This window comes from Oncorhynchus masou, chromosome 9 (genome assembly GCF_036934945.1).
Source record: "Oncorhynchus masou masou isolate Uvic2021 chromosome 9, UVic_Omas_1.1, whole genome shotgun sequence".
Classification (NCBI taxonomy): Eukaryota; Metazoa; Chordata; class Actinopteri; order Salmoniformes; family Salmonidae; genus Oncorhynchus; species Oncorhynchus masou.
In genome coordinates, this window is record NC_088220.1 from 70,098,337 (window position 1) to 70,122,995 (window position 24,659).

The 24,659-nt window shown below is 43.5% G+C and overlaps 1 protein-coding gene across 2 annotated transcripts in view; it reads right to left on the reverse strand.

Annotated features, from left to right (window-relative positions):
* Nucleotides 1–3,376: 3,376 nt before the first annotated feature.
* Nucleotides 3,377–24,659, reverse strand: part of sez6b (seizure related 6 homolog b) — a 133,825-nt gene continuing 112,542 nt past the window's right edge. Inside the window, exons 6-17 of one of the 2 annotated variants that reach the window (XM_064975089.1) lie at nucleotides 23,685–23,853; nucleotides 22,489–22,655; nucleotides 20,061–20,255; nucleotides 19,716–19,854; nucleotides 15,789–15,985; nucleotides 14,841–15,035; nucleotides 13,989–14,180; nucleotides 8,192–8,386; nucleotides 8,021–8,059; nucleotides 7,720–7,828; nucleotides 5,780–5,885; nucleotides 3,377–4,637 (exon numbers count right to left, since the gene is read on the reverse strand). In XM_064975089.1, coding sequence (XP_064831161.1) covers nucleotides 4,608–4,637; nucleotides 5,780–5,885; nucleotides 7,720–7,828; nucleotides 8,021–8,059; nucleotides 8,192–8,386; nucleotides 13,989–14,180; nucleotides 14,841–15,035; nucleotides 15,789–15,985; nucleotides 19,716–19,854; nucleotides 20,061–20,255; nucleotides 22,489–22,655; nucleotides 23,685–23,853 — 1,733 coding nt within the window. In that variant the 3' untranslated portion in view covers nucleotides 3,377–4,607. Of the gene's footprint in view, nucleotides 5,315–5,779; nucleotides 5,886–7,719; nucleotides 7,829–8,020; nucleotides 8,060–8,191; nucleotides 8,387–13,988; nucleotides 14,181–14,840; nucleotides 15,036–15,788; nucleotides 15,986–19,715; nucleotides 19,855–20,060; nucleotides 20,256–22,488; nucleotides 22,656–23,684; nucleotides 23,854–24,659 lie in introns of both variants that reach the window. The other variant, XM_064975088.1, reaches the window with a different exon arrangement.

Sequence of the window (24,659 nt, forward strand, 5' to 3'; positions counted from 1 at the left end):
ACGTCAACAAAACAAAGGAGATGATCGTGGACTTCAGGAAACAACAGAGGGAGCACCTCTGTATCCACATCGACTGGATAGCAGTGGAGAAGGTGGAAGTTCCTCGGCGTACACATCACTGACAAACTGAAATGGTCCACCCACACAGACAGCGTGGTGAAGAAGGCGCAGCAGCGCCTCTTCAACCTCAGGAGGCTGAAGAAACTTGGCTTGTCACCTCAAACCCTCACAAACTTTTACAGATGCACAATTGAGAGCATCCTGTTGGGCTGTATCACCGCCTGGTAGGCAACTGCACCTCCCACAACCGCAGGGCTCTCCAGAGGGTGGTGCGGTCTGCACAACACATCACCGGGGGCAAACCTCCAGGACACCTACAGCACCCGATGTCACAGGAAGGTCAAAAAGATCATTAAGGACAACAACCACCCGAGCCACTGACTGTTCACCCCAATATCATCCAGAAGGCGAGGTCAGTACAGGTGCATCAAACTGGGACCGGGAGACTGAAAAACACCTTCTTCCTCAAGCTTCTACCTCATCAGACTGTTAAATAGCCATCACTAGCACAGAAGCTGCTGCCTACATACACAGATTTTAAATCATTGGCCACTCTAATAAATGGAACACTAGTCACTTTAATAAAATGTACATATTTTTCATAACTCATCCCATATGTATCTACTGTATCTTAGTCTGTGCCGCTCTGAAATTGCTCATCCATATATTTATATATTCTTAATTCCATTATTTTACTTAGATTTGTGTGTATTTGGTATTTGTTGAGAAATTGTTAGATATTGCTGCACAGTCAGAAATAGAAGCACAAGCATTTCGTTACACTCACAATAACATCTGCTAAACATGTGTATGTGACCAATAGAATTTGATTTGCATAAATTATTTTGAAAAGCAACTGCTGCACCGAAACATTTATTTTGAAAGGATATCACCATACCGCTTATTATTGTTGGTGACTTTACACGTGCAGTGGGGTCGCTGTTGTGAAATGTCTAGCGACGTTCGGACTGAGGGTTTTCGCGCTGCACTCCCTCACTGACCAATACAATAATGTTCTCTGCCCCCTGCCCAAACCCCCTCCACTCCGCCAACCGTCAGGATGCCCGGCATCAGAACATTCCTGGCATTCCCGTGATTGGCAGATAGCAGGTTGATTGGCATGTCGGACCCCGCAAACACTGGGTACTGATAAGTACAACACAACCACCTACTAGCCTAACACATAACACACAGCTATCGGTGCGGGTCGCTACAGTACATAACAATAAATATGCTATATACAGGGGAGGGGGCACAATCGATTTGAACAGAGGGACAAAGTGGAGGCCTTCAAAATTAAGTTTACCGTTCGGGCAATCATGTTTCTAACCGGAGGACTGACATGTTTCCCAATGCTGATTTCGAAATTCAGTAAATGATCAACAAAGCGCACAGCGACACACTGAGAAAAAACGTTAAACAGCATCTTGTTAATAAACTGCTGGGAAAGTTTTGCGACTCTTTCCCGGAGGAGAACAGGAGACAAGACGACTGGATAAGTGACCCTTTCGAGTTGAGATGGGAAGCGTCACGTTGCCAAGCAACGAATAGGCTCTTTTCGTGGTGCTGTCGTTTGATCGCGGATTGAGCATGCGCTACCCGGAAATGACACTGCCAAAGTTCTGGAGCAGCGTAATGGGAGAGTATTCTGCTCTCGCCTGTCATGCATTCAGAATCATGCTACCCTTCAGCACTACCTATCTGTGTGAAAGTGGCTTCTCTGCTATGGCCATGCTGAAAACTAAAAGCAGAAACTAACTGGACAGCCAGCATGACCTCCGAGTTGCCCTATCAAACAGACTTCAATAAACGTATTTAACTGAAGAAACACCCCAGCTTTCTCACTGATAGGCTACACACACACAATAAATGAACAGGACTGGTATGTGTTATTTTTGTTTAAAACTATTGAACTGGTATGTGTTACTGTTCATTAACATTATTGGACTGGTTTTGATGTCATGTTCTGAGTCTGATCATTTATTACACCCCATTCCTGAACCGACCGCCTAATTAAACGGCTTATTCCGTGAATGTATAATACATGTGTTCTCAGTTAATATGGCTGTGTAGCCTAATTACTTTCTTTAATACCATAATTGAGAACATAGTCTATTTTGCAAATGAAACCTGACAATAAAGCTGCAAACCTGCCCAATCAAGCTGCAAAAAAAACATTATAAAATGTTATCATCAAGCAGTCCATAATAATGGGTCGCGACTCAATTGTCATTGTCAAATTTGGGTCCCCGGGCAAAACCAAGTTTAGAACCGCTGTCAGATCAAAGTTTTGCCCAACACTATTTGTCAGCATACTTTACCATAAGCATTTTTTTGTTCAGTCCCCCCATTTTAGTAGACTGGGTGCCAGTGTGTCTGTTCTGTTGTCAAATGTTCTATCTATAGCGATGCTTCCTCTCCTTACCATATTTGGTTAGAAGTGAAAGTTCACTGGCAGGGCAGAGGAAAACGATGGAGCAAGATAAAACTGGGTCAACAACATTCTGCTTATTTTTCTCACAGATCAGGAAACATCTAATCTCTATACAGGGTTCTGTTCCCCAAACAATCATTTGTTACGGACCTAACTCATTGTCAATCTTTCAAAAAAATGACGTTGAGGAAAAGCCAGTTAAACCCCTCCCTGGTTGCAGTATTTTTGGTGACCAGTAGATGGTGGTGATACTACATGACAAGACAAAAGTGTGAGGCACAAGTATAGCGAGTCACAGTTTCCCCAGCAGATCGGAATATATTTACGCCACTTATTCCCCATCGCTGTCTGTTATAAACGTCTACTTATCAGAACATGTTAGACTATTATTCAAACATAAATTACCTAACTATAAATGGTACCAGACCACAGTGCGTGTTGTTGGTCTTGTCTACACTGGTAATCTTACCCACTGTGTGTATAAGGCTCTATAGGGATAAAGATAATGTATGGCGAACCTTATACATTTATGTAGCCTATACGGGAAGACCACACCCTTCGCCGCTACACTGGCCGTAAATCTGCTACTCTCTGAACTACAAACTAGTACACTACACCGGACATGAGTCTGCTACACCTCCAACCCCAAAACCTCTACACTGTCAGAGGTAGCTACAATCTTGATTTACTTTGACTCAATGAGGAGCATGGGTCATCTGACAAAAGCTTCCTCCAGTGTGCTCGGTGTTATGCGGTTTTCTTCACTTCTTCAAAGGACATTATTGCTTCCTTCAGCTCTTCTTTATTCATGCATACTGTACATATCAGGGCAAATTCAGATGAACGACTAAGAGGACAAAAAGGCTAAATGCATTTCGAATTGAACCAGTAATCTTTAATAAATGATTTAATGAGATTGTGTGTCAATTTTTTTCTGAATAATAACTTTATTGAGGACGTTTTGTTCATGAACTGGCTTAATCAGTGTATATACAATGAATCAAAAATAGATTATAGAAGTATAATCATTGTCATCACACCTGTTTGTGTGAATAAATATTATCAAGTGACAATGATAAAAAGAGAGTTTGAATGGTGATGCATTCTCCTATAGAATAAGCTATATTATTTTAGGCAAATACATTGCATCAGTTTTTAGGAATCCCCAATCCACAACAGTGACTTCTTAAGCTTTAACCTTCCCTGGTTTTCATCACAAAACTAATGGCACTAGAACTTATATACACTTTGCCATAGACTTTTTCAGAGATTTGCCATTCCAATATCATTCATGAATACCTTTCAATCAGCATGTTGAAGACACACATACAATTGTGTATGAGAAGAAATTAAAGGACATTTTCTTTGTATTACTACATCTCTATTTTATGATCCATATGAAATCAACAATGTAATAATCTCAGATGAACCAATGCAGTATCAGAAATATACATGATATGAACATTGCTTAATAAGGGCCTTCATTTTAAGGCACATTCAGATGTTTTTAATCATAGGAGGTTGCATAAAAAAAGAGGTGTGTTTACATGTTTTTGAGAGAGTCAACTTTACAATTTGCAGCTATTGTACAAAAAGAATGAAAAGATGTTTAAATTGTCCATTGTATTTGAAAGGTTTAAGAGTCCAAGTTATTATGATATCCCTCCAATCATCACTTGTACAATCCAGCTCTTTTGTGGTGTGCCTTGCCTCAAAATAAAAATTCCCTACAAGCTGTGTGACAAATATATCGTGTTGTATTGACACATTCCATTTTTTGGACTAGATACCAACTCAGCTTTCCCATTTGTGAGGTTCGACATTGGACTGACGTCTTTAGGCTTTGATCATCTCAGGATAAAAACTGTACAAACACTGCTGTTAGGCCATTGCTGTTGAAGCTCTACAAAAAGAATCATGTTTTCCAGTCTTTGCAGTGATGGCCAATGTGGGCTGGGCAGAGACATGTTCAGCAGACAGAGGGAAAGGTGGTGGAGGCAAGCGGAGTGGGGTGTGAAGGGGGGGGGGGGGGTCTGAGGAGTGCAGACAAACTTCCACAAGGCAAACCATCTTGAGACCAGACCTGTCATTGCTGAAACACGTAGTTGTGCCTCTAGATGGAAACCTCATACTCTCTTGTGTCCTGTGAAATGAGGACATAGTTCTGAATTAGGGACAAGCTTGTACACAATAAGGTATAGTGAGACAGAAGTAGAGTAGATCATATTCCTACTATGATCACAAAGGCTATTCCTCTTTTTGTGAATGAGCCATGTGATAACTGACATCTGTTTGTAGACTATGATAGGGATATCACAGGGATACGTTTAGTGTCTGGAAGAGATCAGCCCAAACTGTGAGGCTTTTCCATTTTCACCTGAGAGAGGGGACAATGACCTTAAATTGTCTATACACACACACCATTGTCTATACATACCATTCACATACATACAGTATACTGTATATTTATTTATATTCCATTTCTCATTCTGATATTTCTTTTTAACTTATAGATTATGTGTGTATTGTATTATATTGATAATTATTGTTGGAGCTAAAAACATAAGCATTTTGCTGCAATTGTGATAACATCTGCAAAACTGTGTATGCGACCAATTTGACTCTATTTTTTATTTGATTTGAGAGGTTTGTACCTCTCCTTTGACCCATTTAAATGTGCTCAACCTACTGTGGGCTTTAGTTCAATAAGCTCACAGTGTGAAATAGGTTCAGAATGTGGAATTGATGAAGACTGACTGACAGACAGAGTGGAGGCTAAATAAGCAAGTTGTAGCCTAGCGCTTGGTCTACCTCATTGTTCTTCAGGAGTGCAGTCATGAAAGGATAGAGAAACAAACAGACAGAGAGACAATTGTTAGTTATCTGAAAGCATGAGCATGAAAGCATCAGACATGGGTAAAATATTTGTCATCTTTCAAATACTATTTGAACCCATGTCTGAACAATGTCATAGCACAAAAAAATAAAGCTATGCTTTGTCAAATGAACTCGGAAACCTTTTGTTTGCATCAGGTGTAATGAAATGGCCCTTGTCAATGACTGAAGGTGAGCGGAGTTTAGATTTACACCCCTCAAACCTATTTCTATATCACCTAACGGTAAATTAGATTTGGAGAATGAACCTGCAATATGGCAAACCAGATGGTGCTTTAAGTGCATCATCTCAGACACGGATGACAGCGTCTGATTTCAACCTTTTGGGGGGCTTACTAATTCCAACAGGCATCTTAAAGAACCAGTGAATATCTCTATATCAGAACGTACCGTAGTCTCTGTTTTGTAGAGGGAGTTGTCGAAGGTGGACTCTCCTGGGATGTGGTCATATGGTAAGGAGGTGGACATGGGAAGACACAGAGGCTTCCCCTGAACCCTAGAGAACACACACACATGCAGTGACTTCAGAAAAAACTCAGACCCCTTGACTTTTTCAAAATATTGTTATGTTACAGCCTTATTCGAAAATGGATAAAACCTTATTTACATAAGTATTCAGACCATTTGCTATGAGACTTTAAATTGAGCTCAGGTGCTTCCTGTTTCCATTGATCATCCTTGAGATGTTTCCACAACTTAATTGGAGCCCACCTGTGGTAAATTATATTCATTGGACATGATTTGGAAAGGCACACACCTGTCTATATAAGGTCCCGCAGTTGACAGTGCATGTCAGAGCAAAAACCAAGCCATGAGGTCGAAGGATTTGTCCGTAGAGCTCAGAGACAGGATTGTGTCAAGGCATAGATCTGGGAAAGTGTACCAAAAAAAATGTATGCAGCATTGAAGGTCCCCAAGAACACAGTGACCATCAATCTTAAATAGAAGAAGTTTGGAACCATCAAGACTCTTCCTAGAGCTGACCACCCAGCCAAACTGAGCAATCGGGTGAGAAGGACCTTGGTCAGGGAGGTGACCAAGAACCTGATGTTCACTCTAACAGAGCTCCACATAGTTCCTCTGTGGAGATGGGAGAACCTTCCAGAAGGACAGCCATCTCTGCAGCACTCCACAAATCAGGCTTTTATGATAGAGTGGCCAAACAGAAGCCACTCCTCAGTAAAAGGCACATGACAGCCTGCTTGGGGTGTGCCAAAAGACACCTACAGTAAAGACATCTTAGACCACGAGGAACAAAATTATCTGGTTCAATGAAACCAATATTGTACTCTTTGGCTTGAATGCCAAGTGTCAAGTCTAGAGGAAACCTGGCACCATCCCTATGGTGAAGCATGGTGGTGGCAGCATCATGTTGTGGGGATGTTTTCAGTGGCAGGGACTAGGAGACTATTCAGGATCAAGGAAAAGATGAATGGAGCAAAGTACAGAGAGATCCTTGATGAAAACTTGTTCCAGAGCGCTCAGGACCTCAGACTGGGGCGAAGGTTCACATTCAAACAGGACAACGACCCTAAGCACATAGCCAAGACAACGCAGGAGTGGTTTTGGGACAAGTCTCTGAATGTCCTTGAGTGGCCCAGCCAGAACCCGGACTTGAACCCGAGGTAATGTCTCTGGAGACCTGAAAATAGCTGTGCAGCAAAGCTCCCCATCCAACCTGACAGAGCTTGAGAGGATCTGCAGAGAAGAATGGGAGAAACTCCCCAAATACAGGTGTGCCATGCTTGTAGTGTCATACCCAAGAAAACTCTGTGCTGTAATCGCTGCCAAAGGTTCTTCAACAAAATACAGAGTAAAGGGTCTAAATATTTATTTTATTTGTAATGAATTATCAAACATTTCTAAAAACCTGTTTTTGCTTTGTCATTATGGGGTATTGTGTGTAGTTTGATGAGGGAAAAAAACATGTAATACATTTTAGAATAAGGCTGTAACGTAACAAAATGTGGAAAAAGTCAAGGGGTCTGAATACTCTCCGAAGGCACTGTAGTGTCACAAGGGCAGCATAGTATACTTACAACATTATTACAGAACCTAGCTGGTCTATAGCTATTGGTTAGACTCAGTGCTTGACATGGGCAGGAGCTCACCGAGTACCAGCACCTCAAATGTTCTACAGCTCGAGCTCAAAATTATTGTGGAGCTCCTGCACCTATATTTAAACAGTAACGGCAACCAAAATCTGTACCGGCACCTATTTTCAGTCCAAGTCAACCCCTGGATAGACTACTTGGTACTATGGATGATGATAGCTTTCATACTTTCAAAGTATTTTTTTTATCTATATAAAGTAGGAATACAAGACCTACTTAGAGAAGTAGAGGTAGATCCCGATGATGAAGACCATGATGAGGGCCACTGGTATAAAGACTGTTAGAGCTATGTTGGCTCGTTCCATGATGTAGTCGGCACTGGCAGCTGGTGAGCAGAGAGGTAGAGGAATCAACAGGGACACACTCAATTGGTATGATAACCTAAAGAGGCACACTTCAATGTAACACACTTGAAGTTGCTGGGAAGTACTGTATTTCGTTTTTTTAAATTTGGTCTTGACTTGATGTTTTAATTTGAAAGATCTAACAATTACTGTGCAGACTTGACGGCACTTACCGTCTAACCTGCGTTCATTCATAAACACCATTGAGGAGGCTGTAAAGAAATGGAGAACATCAGAACACAGATGTTAAAATATACAGACAGATATATTGTTCATCATGAACTACTGTGAACAATGCCAGAGTGAACTAAACACACAGGGGAGTACGTGTCTGCAGTTCCTACCTCCGCAGACAGGGGGCAGGCTGCTCCACTGTGAAGGGTGTCCAGGGACACAGCGGAGGACAGGCTCCCCCAGCAGCTCATGGCCTCTGAGGCAGGAGAAGCGCAGCGTCTCCCCGGCCTGGTAGAGAGGCTTCTCTGAGATCTGGGTGCTGTAAGATGGGCTGCCAGGGTTCTTGCAAGGCTCATAGGTCACCGCTGAGAGAGGAGTGGACACGACACACACACACAGTCAACATCATATAATGTATTTCTGTAAACAGCTAGTAAAACTCTTGGTGTATTGTATGAATTGGACACACTGCCAATCCAGCTTGTTCTGAGAACCGTATGTTTCTTAGAGCTTGGTGAAAGTGTGGTTGTCCTATGGTTATTTTGCATACAACCTTCCCACAATATTCTGTGAATGGTGCAGGATACCCAGCTAGCACATAACTCTGAAAACCAGGTGGAAATTGTACTACTTCAGCGTAAGGTTTCCTCATGGTTCTATTTAAAGTAATGCTCTCAAATTGTTCAGAATTGCTAAGAAACAACATTTTTCTATGAGAATTGTAGTACTTCAGCATAACGTTTTGTGCCGGTTTCCTCATGGTTCTATTTAAAGTCATGTTCTCCGAACGTTATAATAGTTTGCCTAATTTAAATTTCTGTGAAAAAACAAGCATTGTATCGTGTAGAGAATCACTGTACCATCTAAACCAGTGTGAAATATATTTTCAATAACCAAAGTTATTGTATTTTCAACTGTTTGAAGCAGATGTACAAAACCAAAAGTAAAACCAATAATGCAAGAATGGGCATAGAAATAAAGCACATAGAACATATCCACAGCTTCTTAGACTTGCTTTTAATGAGAATGACATATCTATCTCCCATTTCTATGGGAATTTGGTCAGGACGCCCCCAAAATGTTACATATCACAGTTTTAAGAAACATCGTTCTTCTATGGGAATTTCAGTACTTAAGCATATCGCTTTCTGCTGGTTTTCTCATGATTCTGTTCAAAGTCATGTTCTCAGAACATTAAGAACTTTCCATAAAAAACAGAAGAAAAATGTGTTACGTTCTTAGAAAGCTCTAAGAATGTTATTTAAAAACATATACATTCCATTCTCAGTGTCAGTCAACAAAACTCTCTCTATCCTCTATCTTGATAGGTGTGCTGGGCTGCCCACTAATTGGGCACAACTGATTTTAAAGGTACAATATGTCACTTTTTGGGTTACCTGACCAAAATCACATAGAAATGTGAGTTATATATCTGTCATTCCCATTGAAAGCACATCTAAAAAGCGGTAGATCAGTTCTATGTACAGTATTTCTATACTTCTCATGTTGCATTTTTGCATCTTTTACTTTCAGTTTTGTACACCAGCTTCAAACAGCTGAAAATCCAATAGTTTTGGTTATTGAAAAGGTATCTCACAGCGGTTTAGATTGTACAGTGATTCTCTACACTCTGAGTGCTTGTTTTGTCACATACTGACATGATTAGAATTAGAACTATTCACATTTTAGCAACCAAGAAATGGTGGAGTGATTCCTGCATATTGCACCTTTAATTAAGTGCTTTTTTTTTAAAATGGAGTCTGTTTGAATAATCTAAAATGAACAGCTTTGTATGAGTTTAAAAAAACATGACATGCAAGCTCCATCGTAGTGACATAGTGGACTAATTCCATGGATTGAGAACAGAAGATCATAGGTTCAAATCTAACCGACACCATGCCACAATAAAAAAATACATGTGCTTTCATGATTAATGCCTAAGGGACTGATTGAAATGTACAGAATGGTTACCTGGAGGGAAATGGAGGAGGGTCATGTTTTTTCAATTTCACTCAAGGGGAGGGTTTAGTATTTTTTAAATCTAGTCCAGGGAAGGGTCATGTAATTTGTAATTGATGAAATTTCAATATGTCTCATTGTTGTAGGATTAGCTGCTTATTAGGCTATATATGGTGTTGTTGACTGTACGTTTGTTTATTCCATGTGTAACTCTGTGTTGTTGTTTGTGTCGCACCACTTTGCTTCATATTGGTCAGGTCATAGTTGTAAATGAGAATTTATTCTCAACTGGCCTACCTGGATTAAATAAAGGTGAAATAAAAAAACAAAAATCGATGTGTGCCCGATGTCGCCCCTCATCTCTGATTTTCCGCTGGTGCAACATATATATGCAATATAAATTGTGCCTATAGGCTATTTAGTGTGGTCTCAATCAAATGATCCATAGCCTATAGGCTACGAAGTGCATGTTTGGAGAAGCACAGAGCAAAGTTATATTTCTAAGATAGCTGCTGGGACGGTGTAAATAAAACCAGGCTGCATTACACACTACAATGGATGTTCCACCCCTGAGCCCTGCTCTGCTCTTGCTGTTGTGTAGGGCTATGGTGACAGTTCAGGAGAGACGAAGGCTTCTTCTGATTAGGCCTAGTCCAAAAAATGCACAGACTAGCCTATAGCCTATGTTCTGTTCAGTTTGAGAAGCAGAGCGCGAAGGACAGAGGGTCAAATTTGATAGCTTGCTACTACTATAATTTATTTGAATAAAAACAATGTTTCTTGCCCATGATGTATTTATGAGAGTTATTGACCCCACAATAATCCAGATTCACGTAACGTACATTGTGGTGCTGAAACTTGAAGCAGTACCCGCGGCACAATCAATCAGAAATGGAAAGCTCATTTTAATTAGACTTCACTAACAACAAGAGGGCTTTGTGTTGAAGCCTATTTCTTTGACAGACAATTAGGCTATTTTGTGTCGGTCAATTCCTCCACCTACCATGCACTCTTTAAGTAGCCTGCCTCCGAGTCAGTGAAGGGCTGTTAAATTAAAACCAAGACTGAGAGAGTATGCCACAGGCCTACATTTTTATTAAAGAAATTTGCAAAAAAGCATAGGCCCACCCCTTGTTAGTTGAAGATTTTGAAGAAAATAAAAGGGATCTGATTATATAAAGTCTCTATAACAGCGCTTTGGTCAGCAATGCTTTATGCTTGAAACAAGCTGCAAAATACCCGGGAAAGACTATACTTTGCTTGGGAAGTAATCTAATTCTGTCACTATCAATTGATTAAGCTATTCACTTTCTGTACAATAGAATATGTTTAAACCCAGACAGCTTTTAAGGAAACACCTGTGACCTTCTCTCGTTGGGTGAAGCCACGGAAGACAAGTCGCCAGCAGTTAAAGCTTACATTTTTCTGCGTCGGTAGAACTACTCTGTCTGGGGTGGAATGGTAGGACTACTCTGTCTGGGGTGGAATGGTAGGTCTACTCTGTCTGGGGTGGAATGGTAGGACTACTCTGTCTGGGGTGGAATGGTAGGACTACTCTGTCTGGGGTGGAATGGTAGGACTACTCTGTCTGGGGTGGAATGGTAGGTCTACTCTGTCTGGGGTGGAATGGTAGAACTACTCTGTCTAGGGTGGAATGGTAGGACTACTCTGTCTGGGGTGGAATGGTAGGACTACTCTGTCTGGGGTGGAATGGTAGGTCTACTCTGTCTGGGGTGGAATGGTAGGTCTACTCTGTCTGGGGTGGAATGGTAGAACTACTCTGTCTGGGGTGGAATGGTAGGACTACTCTGTCTGGGGTGGAATGGTAGGACTACTCTGTCTGGGGTGGAATGGTAGGTCTACTCTGTCTGGGGTGGAATGGTAGGACTACTCTGTCTGGGGTGGAATGGTAGGTCTACTCTGTCTGGGGTGGAATGGTAGGACTACTCTGTCTGGGGTGGAATGGTAGGACTACTCTGTCTGGGGTGGAATGGTAGGTCTACTCTGTCTGGGGTGAAATGGTAGGTCTACTCTGTCTGGGGTGGAATGGTAGGACTACTCTGTCTGGGGTGGAATGGTAGGACTACTCTGTCTGGGGTGGAATGGTAGGACTACTCTGTCTGGGGTGGAATGGTAGGTCTACTCTGTCTGGGGTGGAATGGTAGGACTACTCTGTCTGGGGTGGAATGGTAGGTCTACTCTGTCTGGGGTGGAATGGTAGGACTACTCTGTCTGGGGTGGAATGGTAGGTCTACTCTGTCTGGGGTGGAATGGTAGGACTACTCTGTCTGGGGTGGAATGGTAGGTCTACTCTGTCTGGGGTGGAATGGTAGGTCTACTCTGTCTGGGGTGGAATGGTAGGTCTACTCTGTCTGGGGTGAAATGGTAGGTCTACTCTGTCTGGGGTGGAATGGTAGGTCTACTCTGTCTGGGGTGGAATGGTAGGTCTACTCTGTCTGAGGTGGAATGGTAGGTCTACTCTGTCTGGGGTGAAATGGTAGGTCTACTCTGTCTGGGGTGGAATGGTAGGTCTACTCTGTCTGGGGTGGAATGGTAGATCTACTCTGTCTGAGGTGGAATGGTAGGACTACTCTGTCTGGGGTGGAATGGTAGGTCTACTCTGTCTGGGGTGGAATGGTAGGACTACTCTGTCTGGGGTGGAATGGTAGGTCTACTCTGTCTGAGGTGGAATGGTAGGTCTACTCTGTCTGGGGTGGAATGGTAGGTCTACTCTGTCTGAGGTGGAATGGTAGGACTACTCTGTCTGGGGTGGAATGGTAGGTCTACTCTGTCTGGGGTGAAATGGTAGGACTACTCTGTCTGGGGTGGAATGGTAGGTCTACTCTGTCTGGGGTGAAATGGTAGGTCTACTCTGTCTGGGGTGAAATGGTAGGTCTACTCTGTCTGGGGTGAAATGGTAGGACTACTCTGTCTGGGGGGGAATGGTAGGTCTACTCTGTCTGAGGTGGAATGGTAGGACTACTCTGTCTGGGGTGGAATGGTAGGTCTACTCTGTCTGGGGTGAAATGGTAGGACTACTCTGTCTGGGGTGGAATGGTAGGTCTACTCTGTCTGGGGTGAAATGGTAGGTCTACTCTGTCTGGGGTGAAATGGTAGGACTACTCTGTCTGGGGGGGAATGGTAGGTCTACTCTGTCTGGGGTGGAATGGTAGGTCTACTATGTCTGGGGTGGAATGGTAGGTCTACTCTGTCTGGGGTGAAATGGTAGGACTACTCTGTCTGGGGTGAAATGGTAGGTCTACTCTGTCTGAGGTGGAATGGTAGGTCTACTCTGTCTGGGGTGGAATGGTAGGTCTACTCTGTCTGAGGTGGAATGGTAGGACTACTCTGTCTGGGGTGGAATGGTAGGTCTACTCTGTCTGGGGTGGAATGGTAGGTCTACTCTGTCTGGGGTGGAATGGTAGGTCTACTCTGTCTGAGGTGGAATGGTAGGACTACTCTGTCTGGGGTGGAATGGTGGGCCTAAATTATGAAAGTAGCCTACCATGCTCAGACTCCTAATGAAGTCACCGACTTAATTATTTGCAAACAACACACACTGATTTGGCATTGGATAAATATGATAAGGTGAACACATAGCAGTCCTCTGCTGTCCACTTTGTTTTAATTATTATTTTGGTTGTAGAAGAGGGTCACTTGTTTGTTTTTTCAAGAGTTCAGTGAGGGTTTAGGTCAAATATATTTTGCCCGAAGGGAGGGTCATCCATTTTCAATTCAGAGAAGTCAGATTTTCTCCATGTAACCCTTATTATAAATAACAATCCCTCCCTAAACAAATCCTATATCTTCTTGAAGTTAAATGGTTAACCCAAACTAAACACTTCCGTTCTCAGAACGTTTGAAATAATTCCGTTTTGCCAGCTTTATTCCCAGAACCAATGGGAAACCAAAAGCGAATATACCCACAATGTCCAAGGAACCATGTGCTTGCTGGGAAGTGTGTATGATGGAGATGTTTTAGCAGGCTGAAGCCCAGAGGGTACGTACAGCCACATTTGGGTAGCCTCTCGCTCCATTTAGGTCCGGAGGAGCCATGGTTGTAGCAGGAGAGCAGGCTGTTTCCAGAGAGAGTGTAGCCCTTGTTACAGATGTATTGGATGGTGGAGCCTACAGTGAAACGCGGGCTGGACATCACCCTGCGACTGTGCTCCACAGTACCTGGGTCTGTACATGACAGCACTGACACACACACAAACACGGACACACACACAGACACAGACACACACACACAGAAAAAAACAGAGTTTTACTCATGTGCAGGGAATACAATTAGTTGTTTTTTTAAATCATTAGCAGTTGTCAATGCTTATTTGTGGTTAACCAATGGGGCCAGAGTGGTGCCTGGGCCTTTTTCTAATTAAAGCCTGCAGACACAAACCCACCGAACTGGAAAATAAAGAGATTATCTCTGTGTCTCAGTCCAACACAACAGCAAACCATGAACCCAATCCTGGGTCTAGTAGGATAAGGGTCAGTATGGTAATAATGTTCACGTGACAGACGTCCAAATGAGTCTCCAAACCCCTGTGTCCGGTCAGTGATGCCGTGCCTGTCACTGTGTGGGACGTGACCAAGACCAAGGACTTTGTCACACTATCCTGTCTCTACTCAGCAGCATCCAGGTCGTCTGGATAGAACAGGAGTAATGTGTGGAGGAGCTGGAATACAGAGTCTACTCACCTCACTGATACGTTGGTCTATACAGAAAAAAGGGTTGTGTTGTCAGAAAAGCAGTGAATGCTTTTACCCATCAGCCTCTGCTTTAGCCTGTCCTTAACTGAAACTTCTTCTCACACCTAAAATGCACATTCTGTGTGCCAGTGTGTGTGTGGTAATCACCTCTCTCACAGCTGGGCAGGTCTCCACTCCAGGTCAGGTCCCACTGGCACATGAGCAGCTCTGTACCCACCAGCTGGAAACCTGGGTAGCACTGGTAGGTGACCACCGTGCCATGGACCAGCTCCGGGTGGGAGGTGCTCTTCCAGCCGTTGGTGATCTCTGGGAGCTCTGGACACGTGTCGTTACGAGGCACCTCTGTATCCATGAACGAGGGAGAGAGAAAGGAAGCCAGAGAAAAAGGCACTGACTTCACAGAGCACACAGAGCTTGAGTGGTGTGGTTTGCATTCAAATGAATGAACCTCAGGACAAACACAATAGAGGACATCCATTTTGTAGGAATTTCAATCTAGTGTGACAAGTGCCATGCAATAGGATGTCTGTCTGCCAGGCAGCCTGGCGGGGCCCGTTCTAGCCACAGCAGAAGCCAGAGAGGGCAGGGCACCCTGCAGATGAGGCTAATGTGGACAAACACACGCAGTAATTGTGTTTGGGTCTCTGACGGGCACAATACCAGACAGCTGCACCACTTGGCTGGGCCTTGCTTTCCATCTCTGTCAGAGGCATGAACAGACTATAAATCTCTCTCTCTCTCTGCCTTTTCTCTCTCTCTCTCTGCCTTCCCTTTGTCCCTCTCTCGCTTCTCTCTTTCACTCACTCTTCTCTCTCCCAGTCATCAGTATTCTGCTGCCTCCTCTTTCTCCCTCTCTCTACATGGAATTCATTACGTCTTATCAGATGTCTGCTTTATGGGTTGGCTCCGCTCCGGTGTCGTGACGACCGTGCTGATGGAAGGGGCCCCTTCTTTTTTATGTTTAAGAGAGTCTCCTCCTCCTGAACCCTCTAGAACTCTCCTCCTCCTTACTCATCTCCCCTCTTCACTGCCCTTCTGTCTCTTTAACTCTTTAATTCTGTTCACACTCTCTCCTAACTCACTCCGGAGTCTTACCGAAGAAGTGCACCACAAAGCCGTTGCCGTAGCCGTAGATGTTGGTGGCCGGGTCAGACTGGAACTGGATGGTGACGTCGGCCATGGAGGTGTAGAGTTTGAAGTGTGGCCGTGAGCCACCGTACTGACCCAGCACCGTAGCAGTCAGGTCATCTCCATCATAGAACGTCAGCAGATCGTTCTTCCCTATGTTGAGGCTGGAGCACAAAGACAGAAGGAAAATATATTTCAACGTGCTCAATGAATTGGTTTTCATGCACACCCTCACATTACTAGCTCATTTGTCATGTAGTTTCTTTGTCATTGTTTTCTGTATCTGTTTTAAAAACGTGAAAGCATCCTCACTAAAATGTGTTTGTTGCTTTGAGACGCTCCGTTTAAACGTTACATTTACCTTGGAGCACCGCAGCTCTACTGAAAAGAAAGTGACAAAACCACGTGGTAATTTATCACTTTCACCTGTTTTAAATGTGTCACCTGAGACAGAGCCCTCTGCTTAAGAACCAGGACAGGGTGTAAAGTAGGGAGGAAATCACACAACACAAGAATCGGGAAGTGACCTGTTACTCTTTCCTGTCTCAAATTAATCACAAGTGGCTCCTGATAAAAGTCATTACAACGCAAGCAATTGAACTATTAATCACTTTGGAGCCTAACAGAAGAAAAAAAAAACGGAAAGATTTGAACGATAAAGAGATTTGGTTCTGTAATACAGTCGTGTATCAGTAGTGTATTGTATGACATGAATAACAGAGAGAGTGTAAAAATGTCTCAATCTCATCGACCTGTTTGCACTCTGTAAACTGAGTTAAGAATCAAGACATTAAAGATATGATGCACATACTACTTGGCAAAGATCAGGTGTATCAGACTAATTAAATGTCAGTAAAGCTTAGCCTACCCACTGGGCACAGACTTGAATTCAACGTATATTCCACTATGGTTGAACTGAATTTCATTGAAATGATGTAGAAACAACATTGATTCAACCAGTGTGTGCCCAGTGGGTATTTTCTGCTGATGCATCTGTATTACCCCTCCAGAAAATGCTAAACCTGCAGTAATTAATTGACACCTGAAAATGCATCTCACCTCAACAGTGCGGGACAGATTGAGAAATTGTATCAGCTTGCATTAAATTTGTTGTGATGAAGTTAAACAAGCCTTTGCATAGCTGTGCTGCCGTATCTGCAGCGAAAATTAATCATGCTTTCTATTGTGTGGCAGTGATTTGATTTAGTGTAATTTAAACACAGGCTCAGATTGACTCAGCCCACAGGCCCAGCTGCCTGCCACCATGTTCCTTCAGAATGCATTATCTCAGACAACTCCTCATCTGCAATGGCATTCTCTATTCTCCACCTCTGAGAGAACTTGACATTCATGTCCAGGACAAGTAAAATATAAATACCACCTGCCCGTTTCTAGCTAGTTTAAGCAAAATTAATACCCCTCAATACAAATCACAATTCAATTAAACGCAGTCATTTGTGAGTCATGATGGCTGCTCAATGATCATTAGAATCTTCTCCTTTCATCTCACCCCTGCACCTCTTAATTCCCACAGACATGAATGTTCTGATGGAATATCCCATTTCTAATCCACTCCTCTCTGGCTTGTGAGATCTTGACTGGACAGGGATCCAGATCCACTGCCCTTCACTCCGCCTCAACTAGGCTAACATATCCAGACAAGCAAGCTCAGAGTCAACACAGTTATCAGTGATACTAGTGATGAAATAAGTCAATGAGTTCTCCTGCCAACTTCCAGCCCTGGGAGACAAACCTAATCAAGGTATAAGTGCTATAACTAATATTTGATGCATCAATGCATGAAATATCCTGTCGCTCTTCTCACTAAATTCTCACCAAAGGCAAAGTACACTATAATGGAAGCCAAAATGGAAACTACCAAAATCACTGTCTGTCTTTCACATCGTATTTGACTTGCAAACTATTTCCTCCCTTATTAACGCCATAGGACTACTGGGGTAGTATATACAGTGTGTGTATATTGGTATGTACGTGAATGTATGCATCCATGTGTACAAATTATTACATGAACTAGAACTGCCAAAAGTCATATGCATGGGTGTTTTTATTTATTTCACCTTTATTTAACCAGGTAGGCTAGTTGAGAACAAGTTCTCATTTACAACTGCGACCTGGCCAAGATAAAGCATAGCAGTGTGAACAGACAACACAGAGTTACACATGGAGTAAACAATTAACAAGTCAATAACACAGTAGAAAAAAAAAATATTTCTGTATTTCTGTATTTCTGTATTCTGTATTTCTGATAATATGTATTTCTGATAATCATCAAGGCAGAGACACAGCTAAATCCCATTCCCATACACTCCTAAACACTATTTAGGCGTTGGAGCACTTCGTCAACATTTGGAGCATCTGAACTTAGGCTGCTGAACTACACCCCAGGTGTACCATCCTCCACACCTGCATGCCGTTCACAGCCCCTCCTCCTGCACCTGAGCCCTTAACAGGCACCTAGCTAGCCCTCCTGGTTGGTTGGGATGAACCAGTCGTCATTAGAAGGGCCCTTGAATGAGTGTCGCAGCTGTCATTAGGGCCCCTGGTCCTGTGTGATTGTGGGAGTGGTGAACAGGACGCTGGGCGGTGATGAATGATTATAGAGGAATGAGAGTGTTCTCATTACCGTGGTAAAGTGTTCCTAAACCCTGGTAACGAGCTTTAGGAAGGCACACCGTGCAATTGTGTTCCAGAACACTGGCGTGACTAGTGGGCCAGGAGGGAGGCATCAGACATGGAACATGCGAGTTCATGGCACGAGAGTCTGTGTGTTCAGATTATCACTCCTTGTGCAGCACTGGTTTCATCGCTATGATCAGAGGATCCCTGAGGATGTAGTGAAGGATAACAGTGGTTTGAGTGATGCCTTTAAACTGAGATTTCAGATGTTAGGTTCTCATATTTCTCCTTGTTCAGCATATGCTGATATTGATGTTCACATCAAAACTGAAGGAAATGGCGTGGAAATCCTGTAGATGATCTCTCTGTCTCACTCACATGCACAAGCTGAATTCTCATCAACGCTCCGAGGTTGAGCTGAACGCGCTTCACCGTTGTCCCTGAAAGTCATATCTGCCCAAATCGCTTCCCCTCTATATGAATAGGAAATTAATTATGTTGACAGCTTCTTGTACCAAACATGGGGGATGCCATTTATTACAATGCTTCAGAATGTACAACCACAGCTGAGGCGTTTCGAAGAGAGAGAGAAGAGCAAGAGAGACAACATATGCAAATGAGCCAGTTCTTAATTAAGGAAGCCAAATGATTGTACGCATGGTTAATCTATCAGGGTCTGACACAGCAGGGTCTTCTGTTCCCAGCCTTCACCTGACATCACTATCACGGAAAACACTCACTCCTCTCCCCTGCTCTGCTCAACTCAACCTATCTGATTCAGCAGAACACACACCACCTCTGTCCGAACCCCCGTTAAATAATTAGTTTCCGCTCCAGTTGGTAATTAACCTTTGTCTGCTTGTACTTATGTGTCCCATCCAAGAGCAAGATATTATTTTATCTTCAGCCCTTTTCTCTTTCATTTGTTAAACCAGTCACAATGGGGTAGTTCTTTGCACTGGCAGTTTCTGTTTGAAGTCAGGTCTGTGTTTGTACATCAGCTGTAAAGCTTCTCCTAATGATCTGAGTGCAGAGATGTGCTGCAGAGCTCATGCACGGGTGAAGATTCTTAGAAAGGTTAGAGCTACTCTGTGGTGGGGCGTCCTCCACTTGAACTGCTATGGGGAGGGGAACGCCAGGACGTTACTAAAAGGGTTCCCATAGCTAACATCCTTCTTCTGCATCTGTATAACATGTTATATCTTATGTTCAGGAGAATCTGTAGTGAAGAACGTAAGAGATAGTTAAGATACGTACACTTGGATGTCTAGCATGATCCTCCTCTCCTCCTCCACATGAATCCCCCAGATGCAGTCCTGGCCACTATCGTAGGCCTCTGGCCAGTTAGGAGACAGGACCACTCCAGCAGAGTCAGTCATCTCTCCACTGCATACAGCTGTAACACACACACACACACACACACACACACACACACACACACACACACACACACACACACACACACACACACACACACACACACACACACACACACACACACACACACACACACACACACACACACACAGATTAAGCAAAAATACTCTGTTCAACAATATCATACAGCTCATTTCCTACACAGAACCAAAACACACAGCATACCTCTGCAGGCGGGCTCAGTCTCGTTCCACTGGGGGTTGTTGGGGTCCATGCACTCAATGATGACAGAGCCCTGCTCCAGGGTGTAGCCAGGGTCACAGGTGAACTCTACCACCGTCCCCACTGCCCACGTGCTGTCATTACTGGTGAAGTTACCGTACTTGACGAACGGCTCATAGCAGTGGCCCACTGCAAACGCTATGAAGGAGAGGATATGTGGATCAGTCACAGAAAAAAGTCCAGACTGTGACACTGAGCCCCATGTCTGCCATGCAGTGGGCCATTGACTTAGCTCGCCTCCTATCAGGGACGGAGCAGACCCAGAGGTTAATTTTATTGGAGGTCTGTTGCGTCAACCCACTGACTGACATGTAATGGTTCAAATCAGGGTGAGAGGAGCACTATTAAATCAGTTCCACCCTGTGTCAGATTGATGAGGGTAATGCTGTTAAAGACATCCCACACACGGTCCATTAGAATAAGCAGCGCTCCTCTCTCACAGCGTAATCCCATTTGCTACAGTAAATTGAAGCCCTAATCAGATTAAATTGATCTGATTGGATAATGACTCCAGGACCTGTGATGTGGCTCTGACTCCAAGCTCTGAACAGCCCTTTGAAAAGGCACCTATGCGAATGAGTTGCCACACGTAGAGAGGATGACTGGGCATGAGCATGGAGAACAATAAAGCATTTGAGAGTTCGTAGCTAAACTAACGAGAGCAGAGGACTTTAATTGATTCTTGTGTTTGACTTCTTTCCATTCCAATTCTTTAGAGGAGGGAAAGATGAGGAGAGGGCCTGAGGCAGTGTCTTTTGGTTATACTAGTCTGCAGGGCATGATGCGTTTCATAAACAACAGGTTTTTAGCTCCACTCATTTTACATTGCTGGAGTGTTTGAGGGAAGTTTGAGTGCCCTTGAGTACACTTTCCAGAGACCTGAAGACTTGTGTTAGATCCCCATGCCTGGTCTTGTGGCACACAGGGAACCTATGTTCTAACCACTGTTACTTCTCATTTTGGGGTGCACTGAGCAAATCTGAGCTCTTGTGAGCGGAAACTTGAATGTTGGGAGAATTTTGTCCAACCTCCGGAGCGAGTTTACAGTGAACACTGAGGCTGTATCCTTACAGTTTTAGACAGTAGCCAATAGGCTGTACCCTTACAGTTTTAGACAGTAGCCAATAGGCTGTACCCTTACAGTTTTAGACAGTAGCCAATAGGCTGTACCCTTACAGTTTTAGACAGTAGCCAATAGGCTGTATCCTTACAGTTTTAGACAGTAGCCAATAGGCTGTACCCTTACAGTTTTAGACAGTAGCCAATAGGCTGTACCCTTACAGTTTTAGACAGTAGCCAATAGGCTATTGTGGCTAATTGAGCATAATGTAGGACTACCGACAAAACCAATGGAGCAAATCCCATAACATTTTCACATGGAAATAGCTTTTGATGATATGATATGATATAGCCTACAGTAGAAGAAGTAGAAGAAGAAGATATGTGTTCAATGCAGACCTACATTGCATGAGACTTTTAAAAACGGTTTTACATTATGAAGGGCTTGACATTAATTAATGATTTGACTTGGTCTGTAACACCATGGGCCAAATAGGTGACTGCAAATTGCATTGTATTGTGTTGTATGATGCAAGAAACCACTTTACAAAATAAAATATACAATTATTACCATACAGAGAATTAGACACTGTAGACTACCCCTCTGCCTATTGGTATATTTGCATATCTCAAAATGTATTTGCATGTCTCAAAATACAACACTGCCCCTTCAATTAATTAAGACATAAGCGTTTTACCTGACTAGCTTTTCAAAACCAGCTTGAAATGTAGCCGACATGTTTTGTGCTCTTGCAGGAATCTCTTAATCAGTAACTCCCCATTGCTGACCTATACTTATCTATAACTGGGCTTATAACTCAATAACTAGCAAAGAATATCTACAAATGTGCACACATGCGACTCTGATCTTAAACTGATCTGAAATCGTTTTCACACGTGGTTGACTGAAAGACCACTTGTGGGCTACCCCCGACCATAGGATTTTACTCCGTTGCGCCCTAACTCTGTCTATAACAAAATCACAGACTCAATCTTGTAAAGTTAGATTTCTTTTGGGGCTGATATAATGTTGATTCGATCACAGAAAAAAACATTGATCTATATATTGCAAACTCAACGAAGTTCAATCGCTTGTGTCTTTGCGCAACATGGCGTTTCTTCTGCGTGGCAGTCGTGGAGGAAGTGCGTGGGAGTGCACGGACGCAGTTTAAAGTGAACGTTGGTTCTAACCCAGCCAGAAACATTGGTGCCATGACCTGGAAGTGTCTCTGTGAGATGGAGAAGGTCAAAGGGGGGTCAGGTGTAACCGAGACCTGAAGAGTTGCGTTAGCTCCCATGGGGGTGTGTCTACCTTGGTATCTGATGGCGATGCCGGTGGAGGTGCCTGCACCGTCAGTGGTGAGCTCTATGAAGAGGGGTCTGGAGGTGCTCACCAGGCCCTCGTTGGGCAGGTACTCTACCTCATATGAGTCATACATCGGAGGAGAGTCAATGTTCTTCCCATTTTTTATCAGAAGCCTGAAAGAGAAATTAAAACACATTAGTACCTGGTTGGATTTCTAAGACTTCGTAATATGCATTGTGGGCACATTTTCAGAGTTAACTCAGCTACCTGGACAGAAGCCACTAATGAGATGACGCAACAAGAAGGAAAATTATACAGTATTAAAGCATTGGGCTGGACTGTTCTGCACAAATGGCCAATGATATCATTCAGTACTGTTGAGCAGCTAGCCTACTGACCTGATTAAAAGTATATTTGTTATTGTTACCAGACACAGCTGCTACCGCTCATAAAAACAACATTATCTTAACGCAAATATGTGTGTCCTTGTCAATTCAATTCATTCACTTGAAGCACCTTCTTGTGAAGTGTTATATTGCCTTACAAACATTCACAACAGCTTATAGATGCAATCATAGAGCATTAAGACTCCAATAAGGAACATGAATAGACAGTCAAAAAACAAAGTAGGAAGGTGATTGAAGTGAAATGTATCCAATTATTTCAGTATTTCTCTCTCTCTCTCTTTCTCCTTTCCTCTCTCACCATTTTCTCAAAATTGGATTTGCATCCTGACACGGAGACACAGATGTTCCACTGAATCTCAATCTCAGATGATGAGGCGATGCCCTGAAGTGTAGCAGAGGAATGGACTGGTAATATGACATGTGTGACAACAAAACCATGAGCCTGCAGTGAGAATCATGTCCAACTGTCACAGAGCCAGCAGTAGGACTCTGTTGGCTGCTTGTTGAATGATTATTAAACTCAAGTGAGCACTTAGAACTGGATAGTGTACTAGAGTAGAGCACTAAGGTCAGAACACTGTAGCAGACTTGGGTTCAGACAGTATTTTCTTTATTTGAAAGTTATGTACTTTATTGAGTTAGCCTGGTGCAATACAACCAATGGAATAGCCCTCTAAGTGCAAACCCCACTCATCTGGCACCCAAGGTCAAAATATTTGGAAGAAAATGAACACTATTTGAACCCAGGTCTAACTGACCACTCTAGTGAAGTAAACCCCCTGACTGACACCACACCTGTCATCGTCCTCTGCCAGGGCCACCTTCTCAAAGTGGACGTGCATTCGCTGTCCCTCTGGGGCCTCCAGCAGCCAATGGCATGTCAGGTTGTTGCTGTAGTTGCTAGGGAAACCGGGTGACACAATGCGTCCAACCGTGGCATTCCGGACAATGCCACCACAAGCAGCTGGGATGCCCATGGAGAATGAAGTAGGAATGGGAGGAGAGGAGAGAAAGAAGATGGGAAGTGGAGAGAAAGAAGATGGGAGGAGGAGAGAAAGAAGATGGGAGGAGGAGAGAAAGAAGATGGGAGGAGGAGGAGAGAATGAGGATGGGATGGAGAGAAGGAGGAAAGGATGGGAGAAGAGGAGTGAAGGAAGATGGGAGGAGGGGAGAGAAGGAGGATGGGAGGAGAGGAGTGAAGGAAGATGGGGGAGGAGAGGAGTGAAGGAAGATGGGGGAGGAGGAGGAGGAGAGAAGGAGGATGAGGAGAGATGGAGGATAGGAGGAGAGGAGTGAAGGAAGATGGGGGAGGAGGAGGAGGAGGAGGAGAGAAGGAGGATGAGGAGAGAAGGAGGATGGGAGGAGAGGAGAGAAGGAGGATGGGATTGGAGGAGGAAGAAGAAGAAGAGAGAGGTATTTTAGTCTGGGGAAAAACATTTGCTTAAAATCCCAGTCAAACAGTCAAATGTGTAACGACAAAGAATACCTTGGGAAACAATGGCTGGGGGATAAACCACAAGAACACAATGTGTGGAGGTGTTGAGTAAGAGCAAGCTCTGAGTTTGTGTAAAGGGAATAAAAGAGAGAGTGGGTCTGGTATTGATATCAGTGTATCACAACAGACGAGGTGAAGGTCAGCTAGGTAGACACAAAGCTTAATTAAAGCAGAGCAGCAGCCTCAGCCCTAACCTTCCCTGTGGCACTCTGCCCTGCCATCAGTAATCACACCCTGCAGACACCATGCTGTGGGACCACTGTCTGGGGCTGGCA